The 20,339-nt window shown below is 49.2% G+C and overlaps 1 protein-coding gene across 1 annotated transcript; it reads right to left on the minus strand.

Annotated features, from left to right (window-relative positions):
* Positions 1 to 271: 271 nt before the first annotated feature.
* PAX4 (paired box 4) lies at positions 272 to 3,971 on the minus strand. The gene is made up of 9 exons (XM_027574963.1): positions 3,939 to 3,971; positions 3,431 to 3,646; positions 3,056 to 3,131; positions 2,340 to 2,465; positions 2,047 to 2,129; positions 1,626 to 1,695; positions 1,075 to 1,130; positions 644 to 799; positions 272 to 355 (listed from the first exon to the last, which is right to left on the minus strand). The coding sequence occupies exons 1-9, from the start codon at positions 3,969 to 3,971 to the stop codon at positions 272 to 274; spliced, it is 900 nt and encodes a 299-aa protein (XP_027430764.1).
* Between the last annotated feature and the right edge of the window lie 16,368 nt (positions 3,972 to 20,339).

Here is a 20,339-nt window from a genome sequence, read left to right on the forward strand (position 1 = left end):
ATTCCTGCCAACTAGAAGCCATTTAAGGCCAGTGTGAGTAGTGCGTGGCCCCGGCCTCTCCAGCCCCTCCAAAGAAGTGCACATCGGAGGTGCAGCAGGGCAGGGCCAGGCCAGGTCCACGGGTGAGGAAGAATCCCAGGAAGGAGCGGGCAGCAATAATGTGCTTGGGCAGGATGATATTAACTCCTCCCGACCCCATCCCCTTTCCACTCTGGCCCTCCGCCCTCATTCCAGGCCTTGCAGGGGTGGGGAGCAGGGCCAGAGCAAGGCCTCAGGGGTACCAAGACTGGCAATGGAGGCAATGGAAGGAAGGGCAAGGGTGGCAGAGCAGGACTGAATCCAGGAGACAGGTAGCCTGTGGGGACAAAGAGAGGGTGAGTTTGGGTTTGTTGCTGTGATCCCACCCCTCAAAGTCACTGGAGGGAAGAGGGACAGACATCATATATATATATGATGGATATATATACTCAAATCCCAATCCCATCCCCTTTTCCTGCTAAGGCTGTCTGTGGTACTATAGACTCCGGGGGTGCTAGTCTAGAAAGATGTGTCAAGATTCCTTGATGATCCCGACTGAAGATCCGCACCCTCTTGGGGGTCAAGGAGTAAGCCCTCCCCACGCCGTGCATGAGTGAGACTGGGCCTGTGGATTCTTACCCCAGCAGGGCTTGAGAGAGGCTTGGGGTGGGGTGTCACTGAGACACCTGTCTGGTGCTGTCCCCCAGCACAGCTGATAGCAGGAGGGACCCAAGGATTCGAGGGCAGGCAGGACTGCTGTGGGCACACAGCAAGGTAACTGCTAGAAAAAGCAAGAGGACCCCCCCCCCCTGCTGTCAGCGATGGCTCCTGTTCAGCAGACCTGGGGCTCTAAGGCTGCCCCCTGCCTCCGGCTGTATCCTGTACAACTCCAGAAGGCACCATTCACACGGTAGACTATGAGGATGGTGCTTTCTGAAATGTGCAGTGTAGGAACCTGGAGCAGTCAGGAATTCTAGCTCAGACCTCAAACTGGGAATGGGAGAAGCAGTGAGCTCTTGTCTTCCCAGTTTACAGACTCCCCTCTCTTCCTGATACCTGTGCAGAAGTGGTCCCTGGGGAGGCACTCGGTAGAGTCAGATCCTGGGAAGCACCTACAAGGTGAGAGCAGATCCACTCAGAAGGAATGCATCTAGGGAGTGGGGAGGAGTGGGGAGGAGTGGGGAGGTTCTAGGAAAGGCAGCAACTTCTGGCAGGGATGGGAAAAGATGGATGCTACCACCCTAAACAGCCTCCTCCTCAAGGCAGAGCCTTGGGAGACTGGGGAAGAAAGATTAAATCTCAGGGATGGTAAACTGGGGACCATGCAGACCTGAAGAACAGAGACTCTGAATGCCGAGTATCTAACACAGGGCCTGGCACATGGAAGATGCCGAGTAAATGTGTAGTGGATGGATGGATGGTTGGATGGATGGATGGATGGATGGATAGATGGGTGGGTGGATAGATGGATAGGTGAGTGGATGGATGGATGGATGGATGGATGGATGGATGGATGGATGGATGGATGCAATGCACGCGTGGATGCATGGAAGAATGGGTGGGTAGGTGAGTGGATGGATAGAAGCATGGATGTGCAGAGAAATCACCTGGAATCTGCATTTCCCACTTGAACTTCTCTTGTCGGCGCCATTTGGCTCTTCGGTTGGAAAACCAGACCTGAGGGAGGGCAGAAACAGCATAGCTGGCTGTGTTCTCCACTTCCCGGCACCTACTGCTCTCACCACACGTTCCTGGTCTGGACCCAGACTTCCTCAGACTTGACGCCCTCCCTCCCTGCTTTGGCCTTTGTTCTCTGTCCCCTTCTTCACCTCAAAAGTTTAGGGTGGGGAAGAGAGGAGAGCAATCAGCTGAAGGAGAACAAGGAGGGTCTTATGTCTGATTTCTGCTACAAACAAATCTGTTTCCACCTTCTCGCCCCCTTCCCCACCTCACCAGAACCCAAAGCCTTCTCAGCACAGACTCTTTCTTCCTGTAGTCTCTGCACACTGTGGGGCAGAGCTCACTCACCCTCACTGTGTCTTCAGGCAGTGAGGTGGCGGCAGCCAGCCTTCCCCGGGCCGCTGAATCAGGATACTGCCCACGCTGGAACTCTGCCGAGATCGAGGCTCGCATAGTAAGGGCATGTGGAGAGAAGCAAGGCCTGGGTCTCCCCCTCAGGCTCCACTTCCACCTGTTACAACCTTAAACTACCCTCCTCCCCAAGGCAGGGCCACCCACAGCCTCCACCTCTCAACTGCGGCATTGCCTCCATGTGTCACACCAAGCACCCTCGAGCCCTCTGTCTGCCCCAGCCCTGGCACCTTTCTCCAGCGCCTCGGCTTGGCCCGGGGAGAAGATAGTCCGATTCCGGTGGCCAGTCCCTGGGTGGGGACCCCGGGGAGCCTCAGAGCCACTATGGGGAGGGTGAGGGACTGGAGCCAAAACAGCTGTAAAGGGGGACAAATGCTTGTGGTGGTTTGTGATAGTGATTCTTCTCCTCAGATGGGGTTCCCCAAGACCCCGGGGCTATGGACAAGGGATGGCATGGGTACAAGAGCAGAGCTGTGCTGGTAGGACATTCACAGCTCCTTGGAGGTTACTTCAGGGACACTGAGTGAGAGGCACAGCCAATGCCATGGTTGGGTGCATGCTTAGTGTTTGGGGAAACAGCCGCAAGGTTGGTCCAGGTTTGCACGATCCCACAGAACATGAAGAGTGTTCTGAGAAGCTGTGCACGAGGAAGAGGGAGGGTGCAGAAGGTCCAGTCCTTCCTCCTCCTTGGCAGATCCTGTGAACCTGAGGACCAAGGGACGTGAGTTCCATTCCAAGACCTGCCAACAGCTAGCTGGCAACCTTGGGTAAGTCACTTCCCTTCTCTGAGCTTCGATTTTCTTCTGCCAGGAGAGAACAATACTCCCTTCCAGGCCCTCCTTATTGTCTTTCTGTGAGGGTGATCCAAGAAAGAACAAGGGGCTTTGCAAACTGTAAAATGCTGACGTTTGCTCTGAGCGTCCCTGGGGGCAGCTCCAAGACCCACCTGGAGACCTGAGCTGTGCCCAGGGCAGTCTCTGGTCCTCCTGGAGCGCCCGCAGGATGCGGTTGATGGAGGAGACCTGGGGGAGTCAGGGTGTTGAGTGGGGAGATGGTGTGCAGACCCAGGGTCACATCCTGAATCCTTACAATATCCCTACAATATCCTTTCTTTCCTCTGTCTGGACCCCCACATCATTCCCAGGGCAGGCTTTTCTCTTCCCAAGCTTTCTCCTTCTCTCTTGTCCCACGACCCCACTTTTCAGAAGAGAGCCCCTCGGCCCAGCCTCCCCAGCCTGGGATGGCCCCACTGTCAAGTAAGAGGGGGTCTTCTCCCCAGACAGCTGGTTTGCCAGCCCCGCAGGGAGGGGAGAGCACTTACACTGGGAGTCTTGTCCTGCGTGCAGAACCCTTCGGCACAGAGCTGGTGTTGGATCTCCCAGGCAAAGAGGGCTGGGCACTCACCCTTCAGCTGGGCAATTCGAGCGACCACAGGGGGTGTGGCCAGACGTGGCTTGCTTCCCCCAATCCCCTTGGGCTCCAAGACACCTGTGCGGTAGTAACGTGCTAGGATCTTGCTCACACAGCCATTAGATACCTGGGTCAGGTGAGAAGCAGGGACAGATGATGGCATGATTGGCAGAGGGTGAGTGTCCCTAGGGCAGAAGGAGGCTACAAGGCAAAGTGAGACTTACTGGCCCAGGCCGCAGAGTTGAGCATTCAGCCTCACCCTTGGGAGCCTGAAGATCCCCACCCTGGACCCCAAGAGGGTCTCCCATGAAGTAGCCCAAGCCCCCAAAGCCCTCAGAGTCTGCAACAGCCTCAGACTTGCCTTAAAGAGGGTGCCATGTCCCTGCTTCTTGTTCCCATCCCTGGGTAAACCGTACTACCTTCAGGCTCCGGGAGATGTCACAGGGCCGCATCCCGCTGACTGCCAGCCGCACAATCTGCTGCCGGGTGTCCAGGGGCAGGGGCCGGCCGTTCACAAAAAATCCCCCCAGCTGATTCACACTGCTGATCCCTGGGCATGAGAAGGAGGCATCCACACATCTCCCCTCTCCCCAGCCCACCTGCGGCATGGAGGACCCTGTTGGGGAGGATTCCTCAGGCTGCTCCGGTCGGGCTTCCCATCACAGAAAAAGTCCTCACCCCCAGGGTCCCCCAGCTCCCCCTTTCTTTGGGAGGTGGTTCACGGGTGAGTCTTTGCTTTGAGGCCATTAGCGCTGACCCCTGTGATCTCAGAGAAGCAGGTGGAGCAGGGAGGAAGTGCCTGGATGAAGCTCCCCCAGAACACTGGCCAAGGGCATGGAAACTGGTGGCGTTTCCTCCCCTGGAGGGAAGCAGGGACCTGAGATATTGCCTCCCCCCTTACACTAGCCTGTTCTTCCCACTTCTCCCAGGCGTCTTACCATCCTGCGGCATGTTCCAGGCCAATGCTCTTCACAGAAGGGCAGGAACTGGGAAGACTGGGGAGAGCGATTCCTCCTAGGAGCTCCTTCTTTGGTCTTGGGGCTGGATCTGCAATGACCGAGGTTATTTGGGTGAAGCCTCTCGCTCAGAATGGTCTTGGGTTGTAATGTTTTGTGATAGAGGGTCAGGTTTCTAAAATTTGCCAGCAGGTTGGGTGAGAAAATTCAAATTCTCTCTACTTATACCCTTCAGTGACGAACTAACATATCACAGGGCCAGCAGAGGACCGGGTCTTTCTGGATGTCCTGGTAAGGGCTTGGCGGGTGGGTAGGCTCTCATTTCTCACACTTTTCACTGAAAGAGGCTAGGGAAGTAGAAAAGGATTATGCATCCAAATGCTCAGGCTTTCCCTTTTGCAAATGGACCACTGTTATCGCTGACCCCTCAGAGCCTTCTCAGCCCTGGGTGATGTGCTTAGGCTTCCTAAGTTCAGATTCAATAGGGTCAAAACCCAAAACTTAGAATATTCTGCCCAGCCAGAAGAGGGCATCAGTGACCAAAGATCCCATTTGCCCTGGTCTGAGACTAGAGACCAGGTTCAAGGCCGCCTTCACTACCAGGCAGCTCCTAAGCTTAGTTTCTCCAGACCACCAACTAGAAAGCTTTCCTCAGAGCACTTCAGGGAGGGTCTTGCTCCTGATTTTTTTTTTTTTATATACTCTCCAGGAAGCTCTGGGGAAACATGGGGGCTCAGCTCCAGTCCTGGGCATTGAGGCTCTGGTCCCACCCACTGGAAGTTAAGGATGAACAAGCATCAAGTCTAGGCTTCTCTTGGAAGACACATCTCTTGGTATCTTCTAACATGCTGGGGTTGTTGGTTCCTATTAACTCTGGAGAGTTCTAGATCCTGCAGTTGAAGCAGCTTCGCTCTCAGAGACCAAGTGCCTGGGATCAGACACTCGCTCATTGAACTAAAACTTACGAAAAGCATGTTGAAAGAAGAGAGTGAGGAGCAGAAGAGAGCTGAGGGGCACCTGGGTGGCTCAGTGGTTAAGCGTCTGCCTTCGGCTCAGGTCATGATCCCGGGGTCCTGGCATCGAGCCCCACATCGGGCTCCAAGGAGAGAGCCGCATGCTGACTGATACAGAATAACTTGTGAGCACAAGAGAGTCTCTGAGCAGTAAGGGATGCAGATCCTGGGCCACTCTGCCTTTCTTGCTTTCATCAACAAGTAACAGGAGTAGAAATCACCTCGTTTCTTGCCTAGAACCCTGGCAGGGCTGGAGGTCACCCCAGAAAACAGCTCATGCATAGAACGTTCCTGCAGTAACTACGCCATCCTGGCTTAGCTCATTAATCCGCAATTATTTGCTGAATAAAGTATTAATCATCAGCACATTGCTGGTTGTTCAGGATAAAGGGAGTGAAAATAAAAAGAACAAGGTTTTTGCCCTCCAAGAGATTATAGCACAGCCTGGAAGAGGAGATGGGCACTGGAGAAACAAGGAACTCCCAGAGTATGGAATCCAGAGCTCCTTTTAACTCAGTGGCTGAATTGGCTTATACTTACTCCTGTCCAGGGAGGTAGAGACACGTTCCCCTTCAAGCTCTCATCTTTCCAGAGAGCCGGGAAAGAAGGCAGAGATCTTTCCAAAAAGAAAGTTGAGGCACAGATTGGGGTTCCCACAAATCAGGGGCCACCCAGGGTGTAAAACTCAGGGAGGGTTAGAAGCCAGTCCCTCCCCAGAAGCCAAAATTTCCAGCTCCTAATCCTGGGGCTCTTTCTCTGCCCCCACCCCTGCTTCATGTTTGTGTAATTGCCACCAAAACAATGGGGAGAGAAGAGCCAAGCTGGGAACAGAAAGGGCTCTGTCAGGGCAGGGGGCTGGGGGCTCAGGATATCAGCCAAACCTTTGCTATGACTGAGTGTCCCCTCTAAGTGACCAGAACTCAGAGGAGGAGTGGGGACTCAGGTTCAACATCCAAACCCAAATCATCTCCAAATGTAAAATTCACCAACAGAAACCCCATGCCCAACAGCCACCCCACTCCTTCCCAACATTCATAATAACTCGTCTGATAAAAGAGCTGGTGCTCCCAAGACAGGAAAGCAGGGTAGGGAGTTGGAGGGGCAGGAGGGCGCTAGGCTGCAAAGACAGAGGAGGAGGAGGGAAGTTGGCTTGGCCACACAAAGACATGGAGACGGCTTGGGAGGCAGAGCAGACAATGAGCCTGCAGGTGAGCTACCTGTGTGGAGCCAATGAAGTGGGCGCTTCAGTGGGAGGGTCTCAGTCTCCTAGGCTGGGCTCCTGAGACCCCTGCAGGCTCCAGGGCTGATGGTGGTCTGGTCCTAGTAACAGCCTCCTCTCTGCTCCTGCTTCAGTCCTGCCAGGGGGTCCAGAGCTACAGAGAGCCCGTGCTCAGGAGAAGAGGGCAGCCTTCTGGGAGCAGGCAGTGATGTCACAGGCCATGAGCAGAGGAGAGAGGAGGAGGGAGGTGTGCACGGGGCTGACTGACACCGGCCCTGAGGCAGAGCAAGCCACAGCCAGTGACCCATTCTGCCCTTCCACGGGCAGTCCTCAGAGCCCACCCGGTGTCCACCTGCCACCCTAAGGCAGGTATAGAGCCATGTCTCGTGCAGGCCCCCTGGACCCCAAGTGCACCCGCTCAGGGTCCAGGACTCCTGAAAGGAATGGGGAATATGGAAGATGGGGGAATTTCAAGCTGTATCCTCAAGACTTTGAATGCACAGAAGCCCAAGGGTGACTTCCAGAACCTCAGACAGCTGCCCCCAGCCAGTGCACATGCCAGGGTTTTGGGGTCAACTCCTGGGTCTTATGTGTATTACAATAAAAGATAAATGGGTATATAGACTCATACCTAATACTGGCCAAATTGGCTCTAAATCTCTGAGAGAATGATGGTCCATGTAGAAAAGCACGTGTCACATAGCACCAGCTCTCTCCACAGAGCGTCTTCACCAATTCTCCAAGTGGCTCCTTGACTGAGGTGACACCAAGGATGAATTTTTGCCTAGAAATAGGGGCACCCTGGGCTATAGAACCATGGCAACAGTGGTGGTGGTAATGAGCCTCTAAGGGTAGTGAGGATGCCAGTGGGGTGTTTATGAGGAGGTGTGCAGATTGGTTGTCGTTCTTCTATCTCCAATGTTATCAGGCTCCATTACACTAGGGATTTGGTGCTTTTGAACTCTATGTTATGAATGACACTCCTGTGCCCACAAAGGAAACCACAGTTTATCTGGATCATTGTTGGGGTGGGGAAACCAGTAGCTGGCTAGGTGGTTCTTGTGGAATGGGGTGCTGAAGGTGAAACATAGCCCTAGCGATGGAAGCTTCATTACCACCATGGTCTTGGGCAGATCCTTCATGAAGAATCCAACATGGAAAGTCCTTTGGGTCCATTCCATACCTTGGATTCTGTGAAACGCTCTTAGAAGTCAGGCTGAAAGTAAGCAGGGTGTAGGGCAATAAGACTAGACCCGGAGGGTGGAAGAATGGATTTCACTGGTAAATACTTTGGTTTGGGGGGCATTGGGAGTGTGTGTTGTACATTCAGCTTGATCCTAGGGTTGAGAACCCCTGTTCTCAAAGCAGGGCCAAATGTATCACAGAAATCGGTGTTCTCTCTTACCCCCACATATACTCCCCTCCCATTCTAGCCTCCTCCAGCTTCCTCAGGCTATAGGCTAGAGCCCGGGGGGCCACGAGGGGAGACTGTAGCAGCTGGCTTCAGCACCAGGGGGAGGACAGCACATCCACTAGTACCTATCAAGCCCATTCAATCCCTGGGCGTGCGAGACCGCTGTTCATTCCACTTGGCCATGCCTGGGTGACAGAGGGTCCCATGGAAGTCCTGTGGTAGCCCTGTTCTTAGTCCTCCTTTCTTGCCTCCCCCCTCCCCCCCACACCTGTCCCTGCATCTGGGGGCGCAAGGCTCCGCGTCCTGACCTGTTATTACCATGGACAGCTGCATGAGGGGTGGAGAGATGGGTGTCAAGGGGAGAAGGGACAAGCCCTGGCAGATGGTGGTGGCAGCGATTTCCCCCATAAACTACCCTCTCCCCCCGCCTTTACAACACGCTCTTGGGTCTGAACAAACAGAGGCTTTCGACCTAGAGTTGATGGGGGGAGGGAAAAGAGAGGAAGGGCCCTGGCAGGGGGGCCTGGCCAGCCCAAAGGCTCAGCCACTCAGCCCTCTGCCCAGCGCACCAGACTGTTTGAGGAGCAAATATCTGCCCTCACTGTCTGACTCGCTCAGCCTCCCCCACCAGGTTTGGGGCTAATTGTCCCTCATTAGCTGGGCCCAGGCTGCCACCAGCCCCCGCCATCTGCTCGAAATTATACATTAACTCAGAGGTCTTGCCACCCGCCAGCCAGGCTGCGCGCCCCTCTCCAGGCCGCCCATGGCCATTCCAGTCTGTCCCTCACCCTGATGTAGAGCCCTAATCGCTGGCTTCTTCAGCCCTCAGAAACTCCTAGTATAAAGTCAGGTGGCTGTGGGAAAAGATCTGTCCTCAGGAGAGGTGGCTGGAATTCCCCTGCCCTCCTCATGGGGCCAGAAGACAAGACAGGCCTGTGCGTAAAGCTGGAGAGGGCAGGGCGCAGCCGGTGCAGGGACCTGGCGGGCAGCGGCGGTGGCTGTGGCTGCGGCGGCGGGAGCTTTGGTCTGACACCTCACCTGGGGTTTCTGGCGCTCACTGGGGGGAGGTGACACCAGTTCTAAGCTGTTTCCACCCCTCCCTTTGGCATCTGTTAGTAGGCTGTGGGATTCTGTCTCCCACCTTCCCTCTCTCCAGCAAGCACCATCTCAGGCCAGCCCTCAGCTCTCCAGAGCGCACTGCCTTGCGCCATCTCTCCAAAACCACTCTCTGGCAGCACGTGCCTCCCCGTTGAAAGTCATAGTAGTTTCCTTACTACAGAAGCACGGGGAATCTCCCAAGTTCCCTGGATATTCCTAAACTTGATGTTGAAGTTGCAACCCCTCCCCACCCCCAGGCTTTATGTAGTCATCCTGCTCTCCCCACCCAGTCCCAGCTCTAACATCTGCAAATCCCTGCACTTCTGGCTCAGTTTCTAGATGCTGGCTATCCAGCTCCCTCCCTCTCAACGCCAGGGAGGCAGTGAAGAGCACATCCTCCCAACTGTGGCTTTGAAGAAACGAGGACTAAGAGCAGGTGCCCCTGCTGTGGCTGTGCCCCTCCCAACTGGGGCATAGAAAATGCTTCCTTTTCCTCTCTTCTTTTTTACCAAGAGCCCCTAGCCTCTGAGCTCAACCCTTCTCCATGTCTCTCTCAGGACTGGGCTTTGCGGGGCAGGGTGGTGAGTCTGCACTTCCCTGGAGAGAGAGCTGGGGAGTTCAGGGATTAAAGCCCAGCACCCAGGAAGGCCAGGCAAGGAAACCGGTGGGGATGTGAAGGGCAGGCTAGGAAGAGCCCAGCCTAGAGCTGCCAGGACCAGCACTGTGCGCCTCAGACTATAGCCGATCAGGAGGTCGGATGAAGCTTGGCGCACCACCTGTGGAGAGTGTGTCCTTGGGTCCGCATGCGCACCAGCCCTGCCAATGTGGGGAAGTTGCTGCGTCCTGGTTGGGGTTTTCACTCCCACCCAGTAACCTGAAATTCAATCTGTTCCCTGGAGATTGCCCGCTCTGTGCTCTCCAACGCTTCCCTCTCCTTCCCCTCCCCCACCGTGCTTGGGGTAGAGGATCTGGGAAGGCAGATAGCAGTCAATTTTTTTAAATACACTTGAATAAACTTTATTTTTTATCACAGTCTTGGATTTACAGAGAACTTTCAAAGATAATACAGAGCGTTCTCATGCACCCTACATCCAGTTTCCCTTATTATTAACATCTCACATCAGTATTGTATATTTGTTGTAATTAATAAACCAATATTGATACATTATTATTAGCTAAAATTCATTCTTTATTCAGATTTCCACAGGTTTTCCCTAATGTCCTTTCTGTTCCAGGACCCCATCCGGGACACCACTTTACGTTTGGTCACCATGTCTCCTTAGGCTCGTCTTGGCTGGGACAGTTTCTCAGACTCTTGTTTTTGATAATTTTGAAAATGTTTAGGAGTCGGGTATTTCAGAGAGCATCCTTCAGTTAGTATTCGTCTGAGATTTTTCTCATGATTCGACTGGCGTTAGGGGTTTTGAGGGAGAAGACCAAAAAAGGTAGGTGCCATTCCCATCACATCGTGTTAAGGATACCTGCTGTCAAATGACTTAATTCTGTTGATGCTGACCTTGATCACCTGGCTGAGGTAGTGTCTGTCAGGTGTCTCCACTGAAGTTACTCTTGTGTTTCCTTCCCATACAGCACTTTTCTGAAGGAAGTCCTTATGCACAGCTCATGCTTAAGGAGTGGGGACTTGTGCTTTCGGCTTGAGGGTGGACTATCTACATAAATCATTTGGATTTCTTCTGCCCAGATTTCTCTCTTCTCTCTCATTTATTTATTCAATGATTTCTTTATATCAATATGGATTTGTGAATAATTATTTTATTCTTTGGATTATAATCCAATATACTACTTGACACTCAAATTGTTCTAACTTTGGCCATTGGGAGCTCTTTTGGTTTGACTCCCATGTCCCTTTGGCATAGCCCTATTGTTGTGGAGTTTGGTTTTTATCCTGTGTGTGTGTGTATGTGTGTGTCTCCTTATTTTTTGGCGCTGCAAGATGATCCAGGCTTATCTTGTATATTTCCTGCCCCGGTCCTAGAATCAGCATTTCTCCAAGGAGCCTGGTACCTTTTGTTGGAGAATTGTATGAGAAATGAAGATCTGGGTGCCTCATATGTTGTTGCTACTGGGGCATCAGTGCGTGTAGGCTCTCTCAGCTGACAGAGCAGAGAAACAGATGTGTGTGGACTAACCTGTGTCTATAGACATATCTATGAACAGTTCTATATGTAACCATTTGAATCTATATTAAACTAAACATGATGTCTCCAACTCTAGTCCATTATTACACAAATCCTCCCCTCCTAGTTTCTGTGAACTCTGTATAATATCTATGTACAACTTATTTTGTTAGTCTCTCAGATTCTACTCATTTCCAAAGTTACTTAAACTGACTCCCTTCCCCTGACTCCCTTCACTGAAGCTGCTGCATATGTTTGTAATACAGTTAGGTTATTTTGTCATACCCTGCATTTCATCTTAGAAGTCCCTGACCTCTGCATCAGTTTTTTAAAATTTTCATACACTAAGGTTCACTTTTTGTGCTATAAAGTCCTATGGCATTTGATAAATGCATAATGTTATATATCCACAAGTACAGTTATTATACAGAATAGTTTCACCACCCTAAGAAATCCCCAGTGCTCCCCTATTCAACCTTCCTCCCTGCCCCCAAACCCCTGACAACCACTGATCTTTTCACTCTCACTACAGTTTTGCCTTTTCTAGAATGCCATATAATGGAGCCATGCACTAGGTAGCCTTTTCAGACTGGCTTCTTTCAATTACTAATATGCAGTTAAGTCTCCTCTGTCTTTTTACCACTTGAGAGCCTCTCTCTTTTTAGTGCTGAATAGTATTCCATTATCTGGATGTACCACAGTTTCTTTATCTGCTCACAGCTTGGTTGCTTCCAAGTTTTGGCAATTATGACTGAAGCTGCTACAAACATCCATGTGTAAGTTTTTGTGTGGACATAAGGATTCAGCTCCTTTGGGTAAATAACAAGGAGCGCAACTGCTGGATCATATAGTAAGGGTAGTTTTGTATGAAACTGCCAAACTGTCTTCCAAAGCGGCTGTACCATTTTGCATTCCCACCAACAGTATATGAGTTATTTGTTGCTCAGCATCCTTGCTAGCATTTGGTGGTGTCAGTGTTCCAGATTTTGGCAATTCTGTTTAGTGGTTATCTCATTGTTGTTTCAATTGGCATTTCCCTGATGACGTATGATGTAGATTATCTTGTCATGTGCTTATTTGCCATCTGTGTATCCTTTCTTGGTGACATGTCTGTTGAGGTCTTTGGCCCGTTCTTTTATCAGATTGTTTGTTTTCTTTTTTTAAGATTTTATTTATTTATTTTGACAGAGAGAGACACAGTGAGAGAGGGAACACAAGCAGGGGGAGCGGGAGAGGGAGAAGCAAGCTCCCCACTGAGCAGGGAGCCCAATGTGGGGCTTGATCCCAGGACCCTGGGATCATGACCTGAGCCGAAGGCAGATGCTTAACGATTGAGCCACCCAGGCACCCCCCCCCCCGTTTTTTTAAAAGGTCAGAGGGAGAAGCAGGCTCCCAGCTGAGCTGGGAGTCCGATGTAGGACTTGATCCCAGGACTCCGGGACCATGACCCTAGCCGAAGGTAGTCGCCCAACCAACTGAGCCACCCAGGCACCCCAGATTGTTTGTTTTCTTATTGTTGAGTTTTAAGAGTTCTTTGCTTATTTTGGATAATAGTCCTTTAACAGACTCCCCACAGAGCAGGGAGCCTGATGCAGGCTGATCCCAGGACCCCCTCCATCTGAAGGCAGATGGTCAACCAACTGGGCCACCCAGGCGCCCCTATAATTCTTTTTAAACATTGTTGGGTTCAATTTGCTAATATTTTGTTGAGGATTTTTTTCATCCGTGTTAATGAGACATATTGGTCTTTGGTTTTCCTTTCTCATAATTTCTTTATCTCCTTTGGCATTAGGGTAATTAATGTTGGTCTCATACAAGGAGTTAGGAAGGGTTTCCTCAGATAACCAACTTTGAGAGTGAGGGCAGGGTTCTTCAAGCAGATGTAACTCAGGCTGAGAGACACACAAAGCTCATCTCCTGTAACTGCATCGAGGACGGTATGACTCAGTATTTAACAGCAGAACCTTTAAAACCACCAAACCTCAATTCCTATCCCGTCTCTGCCATGCTATCTACATGATCTTGGGCCAGTTAACTATTAATTTAACAAATAATTACTGAACACCTACTGTATGCCAGGCACTGGGATAGCGGCAGTGAATAGTCAGAGAAAGACCAATACCTGATGATTTCACTCTATGTGGAATTTAAGAAACACAACAAATGAGGAAGGGGAAAAAAAGTAAATGAAAGAGAGAGAGAGAGAGAAGTCAAGAAACAGACTCCTAATTACAGAGAACAGACTGATGGTTATGGGGGGAGAAGGGTTGGGTGAAATAGGTGATGGGTTTTAGGCAGACACTTAACCGACTGAGCCACCCAGGTGTCCCACATCTTAAAACTTTCTATGCTTCAGTTTTCCACATCTATAAAATGGAACTATAGCAGTAGCCATAGGAATGTTGTATTACATAAGTTAATATACATAAAGAACATTTCTATACAACTATTATATTATTATTGTTATTACTGCTCTTACTACTACTACTGTTATGTGCCAATAGTTAATCCAATTATCTACTGACTGAGTTCAGTAGTTACAGTCTAGATTTCTAGCCCTACCCTTGCTGTACATACTTAGCAATCCTGTCATTTCTGCCTCTATGCTTCTTCAGCTGACCCTCCTGATCTCTGGGTTCATTAAGCCTATTATATGATATTCCTTCTCTGACCTAGGGTTGCCTTACCTGGGAGATAGTTGGGTGGCTATCTTTCTGCTGCCTTTGAAGTGTAGTAAAAGTTTTTCATTTTTGAAAGAGTGAGATGAAGAACAAAAGTCATCAATGATCCAAGGTCTTTGCTTATATGCTTTCTGAAGGTTGTGGGGGCTTGGCCAGGCCTAGGACAGAGTGAGAGGGGACTGTGTTAATTTAAGCTAGCCATCACTGAAATTAGATCTGTAACAGGTCCTACATAAGAAAGCTCAGTGTTCCAATTATGGGTAACTTTCCACTGCTTAGCAAGACCCAAAGGCAATGGGGAAGAAAACTCCCTCCTAAGGATAAGGGTCTTACCTCTGTCTCAGAAATCCAGAGCTCTCAACCTTTCCTGTGCCTCCGAAGGCCTCCAAAGCAATACCTGCTCAGCCCAACAGAAGTCACTACCCTACCCAGAGATCAAGCTATGTAAAGATAGGTAGGTATAAAGAAAGTCTCATTACTGTCTCTGGCTTGGCACTATCCAACACAATAACCAGACTGGGAATGGTCCCTGGTCCCGGGTTTCATCCATGGTCCCAGCTGGCCTCCCCTTCACCACCATCTTCAGCTTGCCTGATTCCTCCTTGCTGGCCCTCAGGTCCACTCTTGGTTCCACATCAAACTGCTCTTACTCTCAAGTCTCCGCTCCCTGGAATCAATGATTTTAGCCTTCCCTGCACTGCTCCACATTTCCTGTTTTTTTTCCCCTGGAAGACACGCAACAATAATGTTCAGGGGAATTCTCTGTTGACTCTCTAACTCTCTTTCCTTCTCCCACTCTCCAGCATTTAGACGGCTGACTGCAGCCCTGACTTATTCCACCCATTATGCTGGTTTTTCTTTATTCTCCTGGTACCTTGAGTTCTTTCTCTTAGTTTTCTTTATATTTTTTGTAATTTAATGTATAATAATTATTGTTCCAACCAAGCAGTGGTTGGAGAGAAAGCTGGCTCTCACCGCTTGACCCCACGGAGATCAGTCACTGGGGAGCCTGGCAGATCCAGGCGACCTGCTGGGTCTGCAGGCGGGCTCCCCCTGCAGCCTGCCCAGTGCCCTGCACTTGGTGGGGACACAGCATGACTGTAACCTTCGGTGACCCAGGTTTCCCTCCTCGCAACTCCCCTGAAAGCCTGAGCGGTGTGACTGGGCAGGAGAGTCAGCACCAGGTCAAAAGGGGCAAAGGAGAGGCAGACTTGGGCAAGACATGGCAGCTGGGAGTGCTCTGAGGCGCCAGGTCCCTTTTCAACCCCACATCCTCCCAAACCCACTCCTGTATCGCGCGTCTTTCTGCCTCCAGGGATGGAATGGAAAAGACAGGCTCTGGAACTCAACAGAGTAAAATCTTTTCAGTATCATTGCCACTGTTGGAGGAAGCCGAGTTTGAGAATAGAATTCTCCCCCTCCCCCTTTTTTTTAGGAGAAAACAGGGAATTTATTTTAAAACAAACAATAAAAATATCAAATCATCTAACATAATTGCTCAAAGGCACTAATTCAGAAAAAAAAATTGTAATTATGTAGCATCTGTACTAAAAAATGCTGATTTTACCTCTGGTCATTTTTTCCCCCGTTGCATGAAAATACACATAACATAAAGCTTCCCATTTTAACCATTTTTTAAATGTACAATTCAGTGGCTTTGAGCATATTCACAACGTTGTACAACTATCATCACTCTCCATTTCCAGAACTCTTCATCATCCTAAATCTGTACCCATCAAACAGTAATTCTGCATTCCTCCCTCCCCCATCCCTTGGACCTCTACACTTTCTCTCCATGAATTTGCCTAGCCTAGGGACCACCTATAAGTGGGTTCATGCAATATTTGTCCTCTGTGTCTTGTTCATTTCATTTACCATGATGTTTTTGAGAAGGAAGTTCTTGTGCTTGCTTCTACTTGCGCTCCTCTTCATCACCCCCGTCTCAAAAAATTAAAGCTGATTCTGGAGCTATTGGTGGAGCCTTGGGGAAGAATGGAGGTGTCCATCTATGAAGATGATGGGTAGAAGCAAAGCAAGTCTGTAAACAGCAAACTCCCTTAGGGTTCTGAGTTCACACATCTTGAGTACTGGGAGAGCCCCAGTCGAGAGAGAAGACAGGGCAAGAGAATTTCATCAGTCAGCCCGCAGAGATGCCAAGCAATTCAAATAAGAAGATGGCAGCTTATCTCCCCCAGATGCTGGGGGTTCTCTGCACTAGAGGGTGAGCCCCCTGAGCGCTAGTCTCCTTAGGCAGATGACAAAGATGTAGAGACAAAATAGAGGAATGAAAATACCCAAGTGAGTCCTGCCTCCTAGGCTTTAAATTGTTCCTCTCCCAATTTATTCCCATCTTTTAAAAATGCGTGGAGTAGGAGATGAAAGGGAACAGTTTGGAGTAGGAAGAAATAGTATGTGGGAGAGGAATGAAAAAGAGAAGACATGGGGAAATCTATGCTCTTGACTGCCTGGCATCTTCTGTCCTGCCCTGTCAAGACAGGGTGGGAGAACACCATTGGCAGGCGTGTGGAGGGCTAGAAAAATTGATATTTAGGCCAAACTCTGCCACTTATTTGCCACGAGACCTCAGCTTTCTACGAATAAACTAACTCTAGTTTACTTTGTCTTGTTGTTATAGGGAGGCTTGTTGTTCTGGAGGCTGGGAGTCTGACATCAAGGTGTGAGCATGGCACACTCCCTCTGAGGCTCTAGGGAAGAATCTGTGTCAGGTCTTTCTCCTAGCTTCTGGTAGCTCATTGGCTTGTGGCTCCATGACTCCAGTGTTCCTGTGTATCTGTCCTTTCACAAGGCATTCTTCCATTAGGACACCTGTTGTATTGGATTAGGGGTCCACTATACTCCAGGATAACTCAATTTTAACTGAACTAATTACATCTACAATTATCTCCACGTACAGTCCCATTATATGGTACCGGGGGGTGAGGACTCCATCACGTGAATTGGGGGGGGGACATGGTTCAACCCATAGCAAGACTGAGTCCATTGTTTTAATTAGGACTTCTTCTACAATAACCTCTTAGCACTGAGGCCTGGAGAGAGATAACCAGGCCCTTCGTGGCCACATCCCAAGAAGACAGCATCTTCTGCTCTGTCCTCCTGTCTGGTCACCAAGATGAGTTCCTACCCTGCTTCTTGGGCAGGGACTCGAACAGCAAGGCAGTAGTTGGCTCTCACAAACATGCCATTTCTCCTTTTACCCTCACTTGCAAGCCCTTCTTTGTAGACCACTCCACGGGTCCAACACCACTTTATGCTGCTCATCATGTTCTTACAGTGCCTTTAGAACTCATTTTAGGTTCATCCTGTCTCTCCCTGGAATTTCTAGGCCCCAGAGTAGGGAGGAGATCAGGAGCTGTCCAGGGTCCATCCGATAAACAGTCTTCAAGTTAACTGAATGCCTTCTGCAAACGCCTTGACCATCCTATGACATCCAGAGTATGTCAGCTAGTCTGGAGAAAGAGGCCATAGACCAAGCATTGGGCATGCCCTGCCAACAAGGTTTTGCTGGGCAGCCAGAGGGCAGCATTTGGTCACCAAGTACCTGGAAGGAAGGAATCCCCGAGAGGGGGCAAAAGCCCTGGAAATGGGGATGGGGAACAAGCAAGGACCATTAAAGTAAATCCCCTCCTTAAACATCATTCCTGGGACTTCCAAACCTTCTCAGATATTGTCAGCTCTGTCTGAACCCAAGAGGGAGTTTAGACGAGACTCCCTCTCATCTCTACTTTGTAGGAACAGAAAAATCTCTTGGCAAAGAAAGGACAATCAAGTTGGATAAAAGGGGGAAAAAATTTCCCAAGGAGCTAGAGAACAGTTTCTGTAGGAGGAAGGCAGAGAATTGCCACAGTGGCTTGCAACAATGACTCATCTCTCCAGCATTTTGTTTCTAGGACTGAAATAAAAAGGATCATTTGGTGGGGAAAATAAAAGACAGCTGAGCAAGAGGACCAGTAAGAGGCCTTGTGAAATAAGAAAAAATGGGCAGATAAGGTGAATGTTATTAAGTGGAACAAGTCTTTGACAATAACCTCAACCTTTGGGCAGGGTGGGATGGACTCCAAGAGGCTTCCAAAACAATGCTTCTTGAATAAATTAATTGATAGAGCAGCGCCTGGGTCAGTCGGTTAAGCATCTGCCTTCGGCTCAGGTCGTGGTCCCAGGGTCCTGGGGTCGAGCCCAGCATGGGGCTCCCTGCTCCGCGGGGAGTCTGCTTCTCCCTCTCCCTCTACCCACCCCCTTGCTTATGCTCTCTCTCAAATAAACAAAATCTTAAAAAAAAAAAAAGAAAGAAAGAAAGATTAACTGAGAGAAAGATTAAGAGGAGGCTGGGGGCAGGAGGGAGGTGAGGGTCTCTGTGAGCACCCAAGCACTTCTAGATTCCGCATTTCTGTCAACCTCCTAACCAGCTGTTACCCCTTTCTGTAAACATTTATTATGCTCACACTACGTTTTGACTCCTTTTCTGTCTCTTGCATTTCCTGGCCCTAAAAAATGTTTTTACATTTTAGGTGGAAAATCTTAAGGAAAAAAAAAATGTGTGCTTAGGGGGTGGACTTTTTGTATTGGGGGCATTTAATTACAATGTGTTTATTTTTAGTTTGGGGAAAGAGACAAAGTAATTTAGGAATGTGAAGGAGTCATAAGCAAGAAGAAAGGTGAATGGGAGGAAGAGAAGGGAAATGAATGACTAGGGGAGTCTGGGCAGCAGTTACCATTAGGGTAACTGAACACATTTTCCCATGGGTCTGTCAAGGCTAGGAAGCAGAAATTGGTCTCCCATCTTAGAGAAAAGCAGGCTAGAAATCTAATTTCACTGGAATTCCATGGGTAGTAACTTCTGAGAAGAGAAACCAACCTAATCCTTCCAGGGGAACTCAAACGTCTAAAGTACAGTTAAAATGCACTGACACTCTCATGTTTGCCCCTAAATCTGGGAATCCAGAGTCCAGAAGAGTGAATCTCCTTGTCCTGGTCACAGGGGCTAGATGCGAATGGAAAAGTTTGTTTGGCTATCACAGTGAGAAAGGTGGAGAGCCAGAGGTTCAAGTAGAACTTGGTTTGGAGGAGAGGTCTGAGACGGGGAGCACAGAGTGAGTCAGTAACTTCTTTTACAATTTGGGTCCCAAATGATTAAGTTGGACCAGGCTGCTTGGAGAATAAAGAGTTCTACTCTTTTAGGGCCATAGGATTTTTATTTTATCAGCTGGCTTACAATTAAGAATTTCTAAGCTCTGGGAGCAGGAGAATATTCCCAGGGGTAGGTCCTCTCTCACCCTCCTACCTCATTTTGGATTAGGATAGCATGTAAATAGCTACAGTCCCAAAAGATGAATTGAGGAAAGACAAACGAAATGATGTCACAGTACCTCCTGGAATTTTTCCTACGAATATGATTGGTAAAATAATAAAGCTCCTAGAAGATAATACAGGAGAATATCTTTATGACCAAATGCCAGATATGCATATTTTAAAATGCTAACCCTCATTAGAAATTAGGGAAATGCTAATTAAGATCATAATAAGATACTACTGTATGGGAGTCTAACTTGGTACAACTGCTCTGGAAAAAGTTTGGCATTATTCACCAAAGTTAAAGATATTCATAACCTATGACCCCCTATCATTCCCCAAAGAAGTTTGTGTTCATGACTGTTTATTTATAATATCTGAAAATTGTATACAACACTGTTCCAGACATTGTTGTTGTGTTTTAAACCACTCCAAACATAGAGGCATAAAACTACCACCATTTTGTCATGCTTATGGTTCTGTGAGTCCGGAGTTCAGAAAGAATGGGTCTAGAGGAGCTAGCTTATCTCAGCTCCGTAATGTGGCTTCTGCTGGGAGGCTCGAAGGCTGTGACTCAGTGGAGTCATCTAAAGGCTTTTTACTCACGCATCTGGCTGTTGATGCCAGCTATTGGCAGGAATTCAGCTGGGGCTATTGGCCAAAACACCTGAGTGCAGCCTATCTCTGTTGTAGCTTGGGCTTTCTCACAGCCTGGTGGCTGGATTCCCGTGCAAGAATTCCAAAAGAACAAGCTAGCAGAAGTCCAAGTCACTTTTATGAAGTGACTTAAGAAATCATTTTCACTGTAGTCTATTGGCAAAGGCAGAGCAAAGGAAGGCCATAGACTCCATGTCTTAATGGGAGGAAGGACGAGGTCACCTCATAAGAAGAACACATATGTTGAGAGATATGTCTGTGACCATCTTTGGAAAATACAGCCTGCCACAAACCAAATATCCATCAAAGTAGAATGGACAAATATATTGTGGTATAT

This window comes from Zalophus californianus, chromosome 12 (assembly GCF_009762305.2).
Source record: "Zalophus californianus isolate mZalCal1 chromosome 12, mZalCal1.pri.v2, whole genome shotgun sequence".
In the NCBI taxonomy this organism is placed as follows: domain Eukaryota; kingdom Metazoa; phylum Chordata; class Mammalia; order Carnivora; family Otariidae; genus Zalophus; species Zalophus californianus.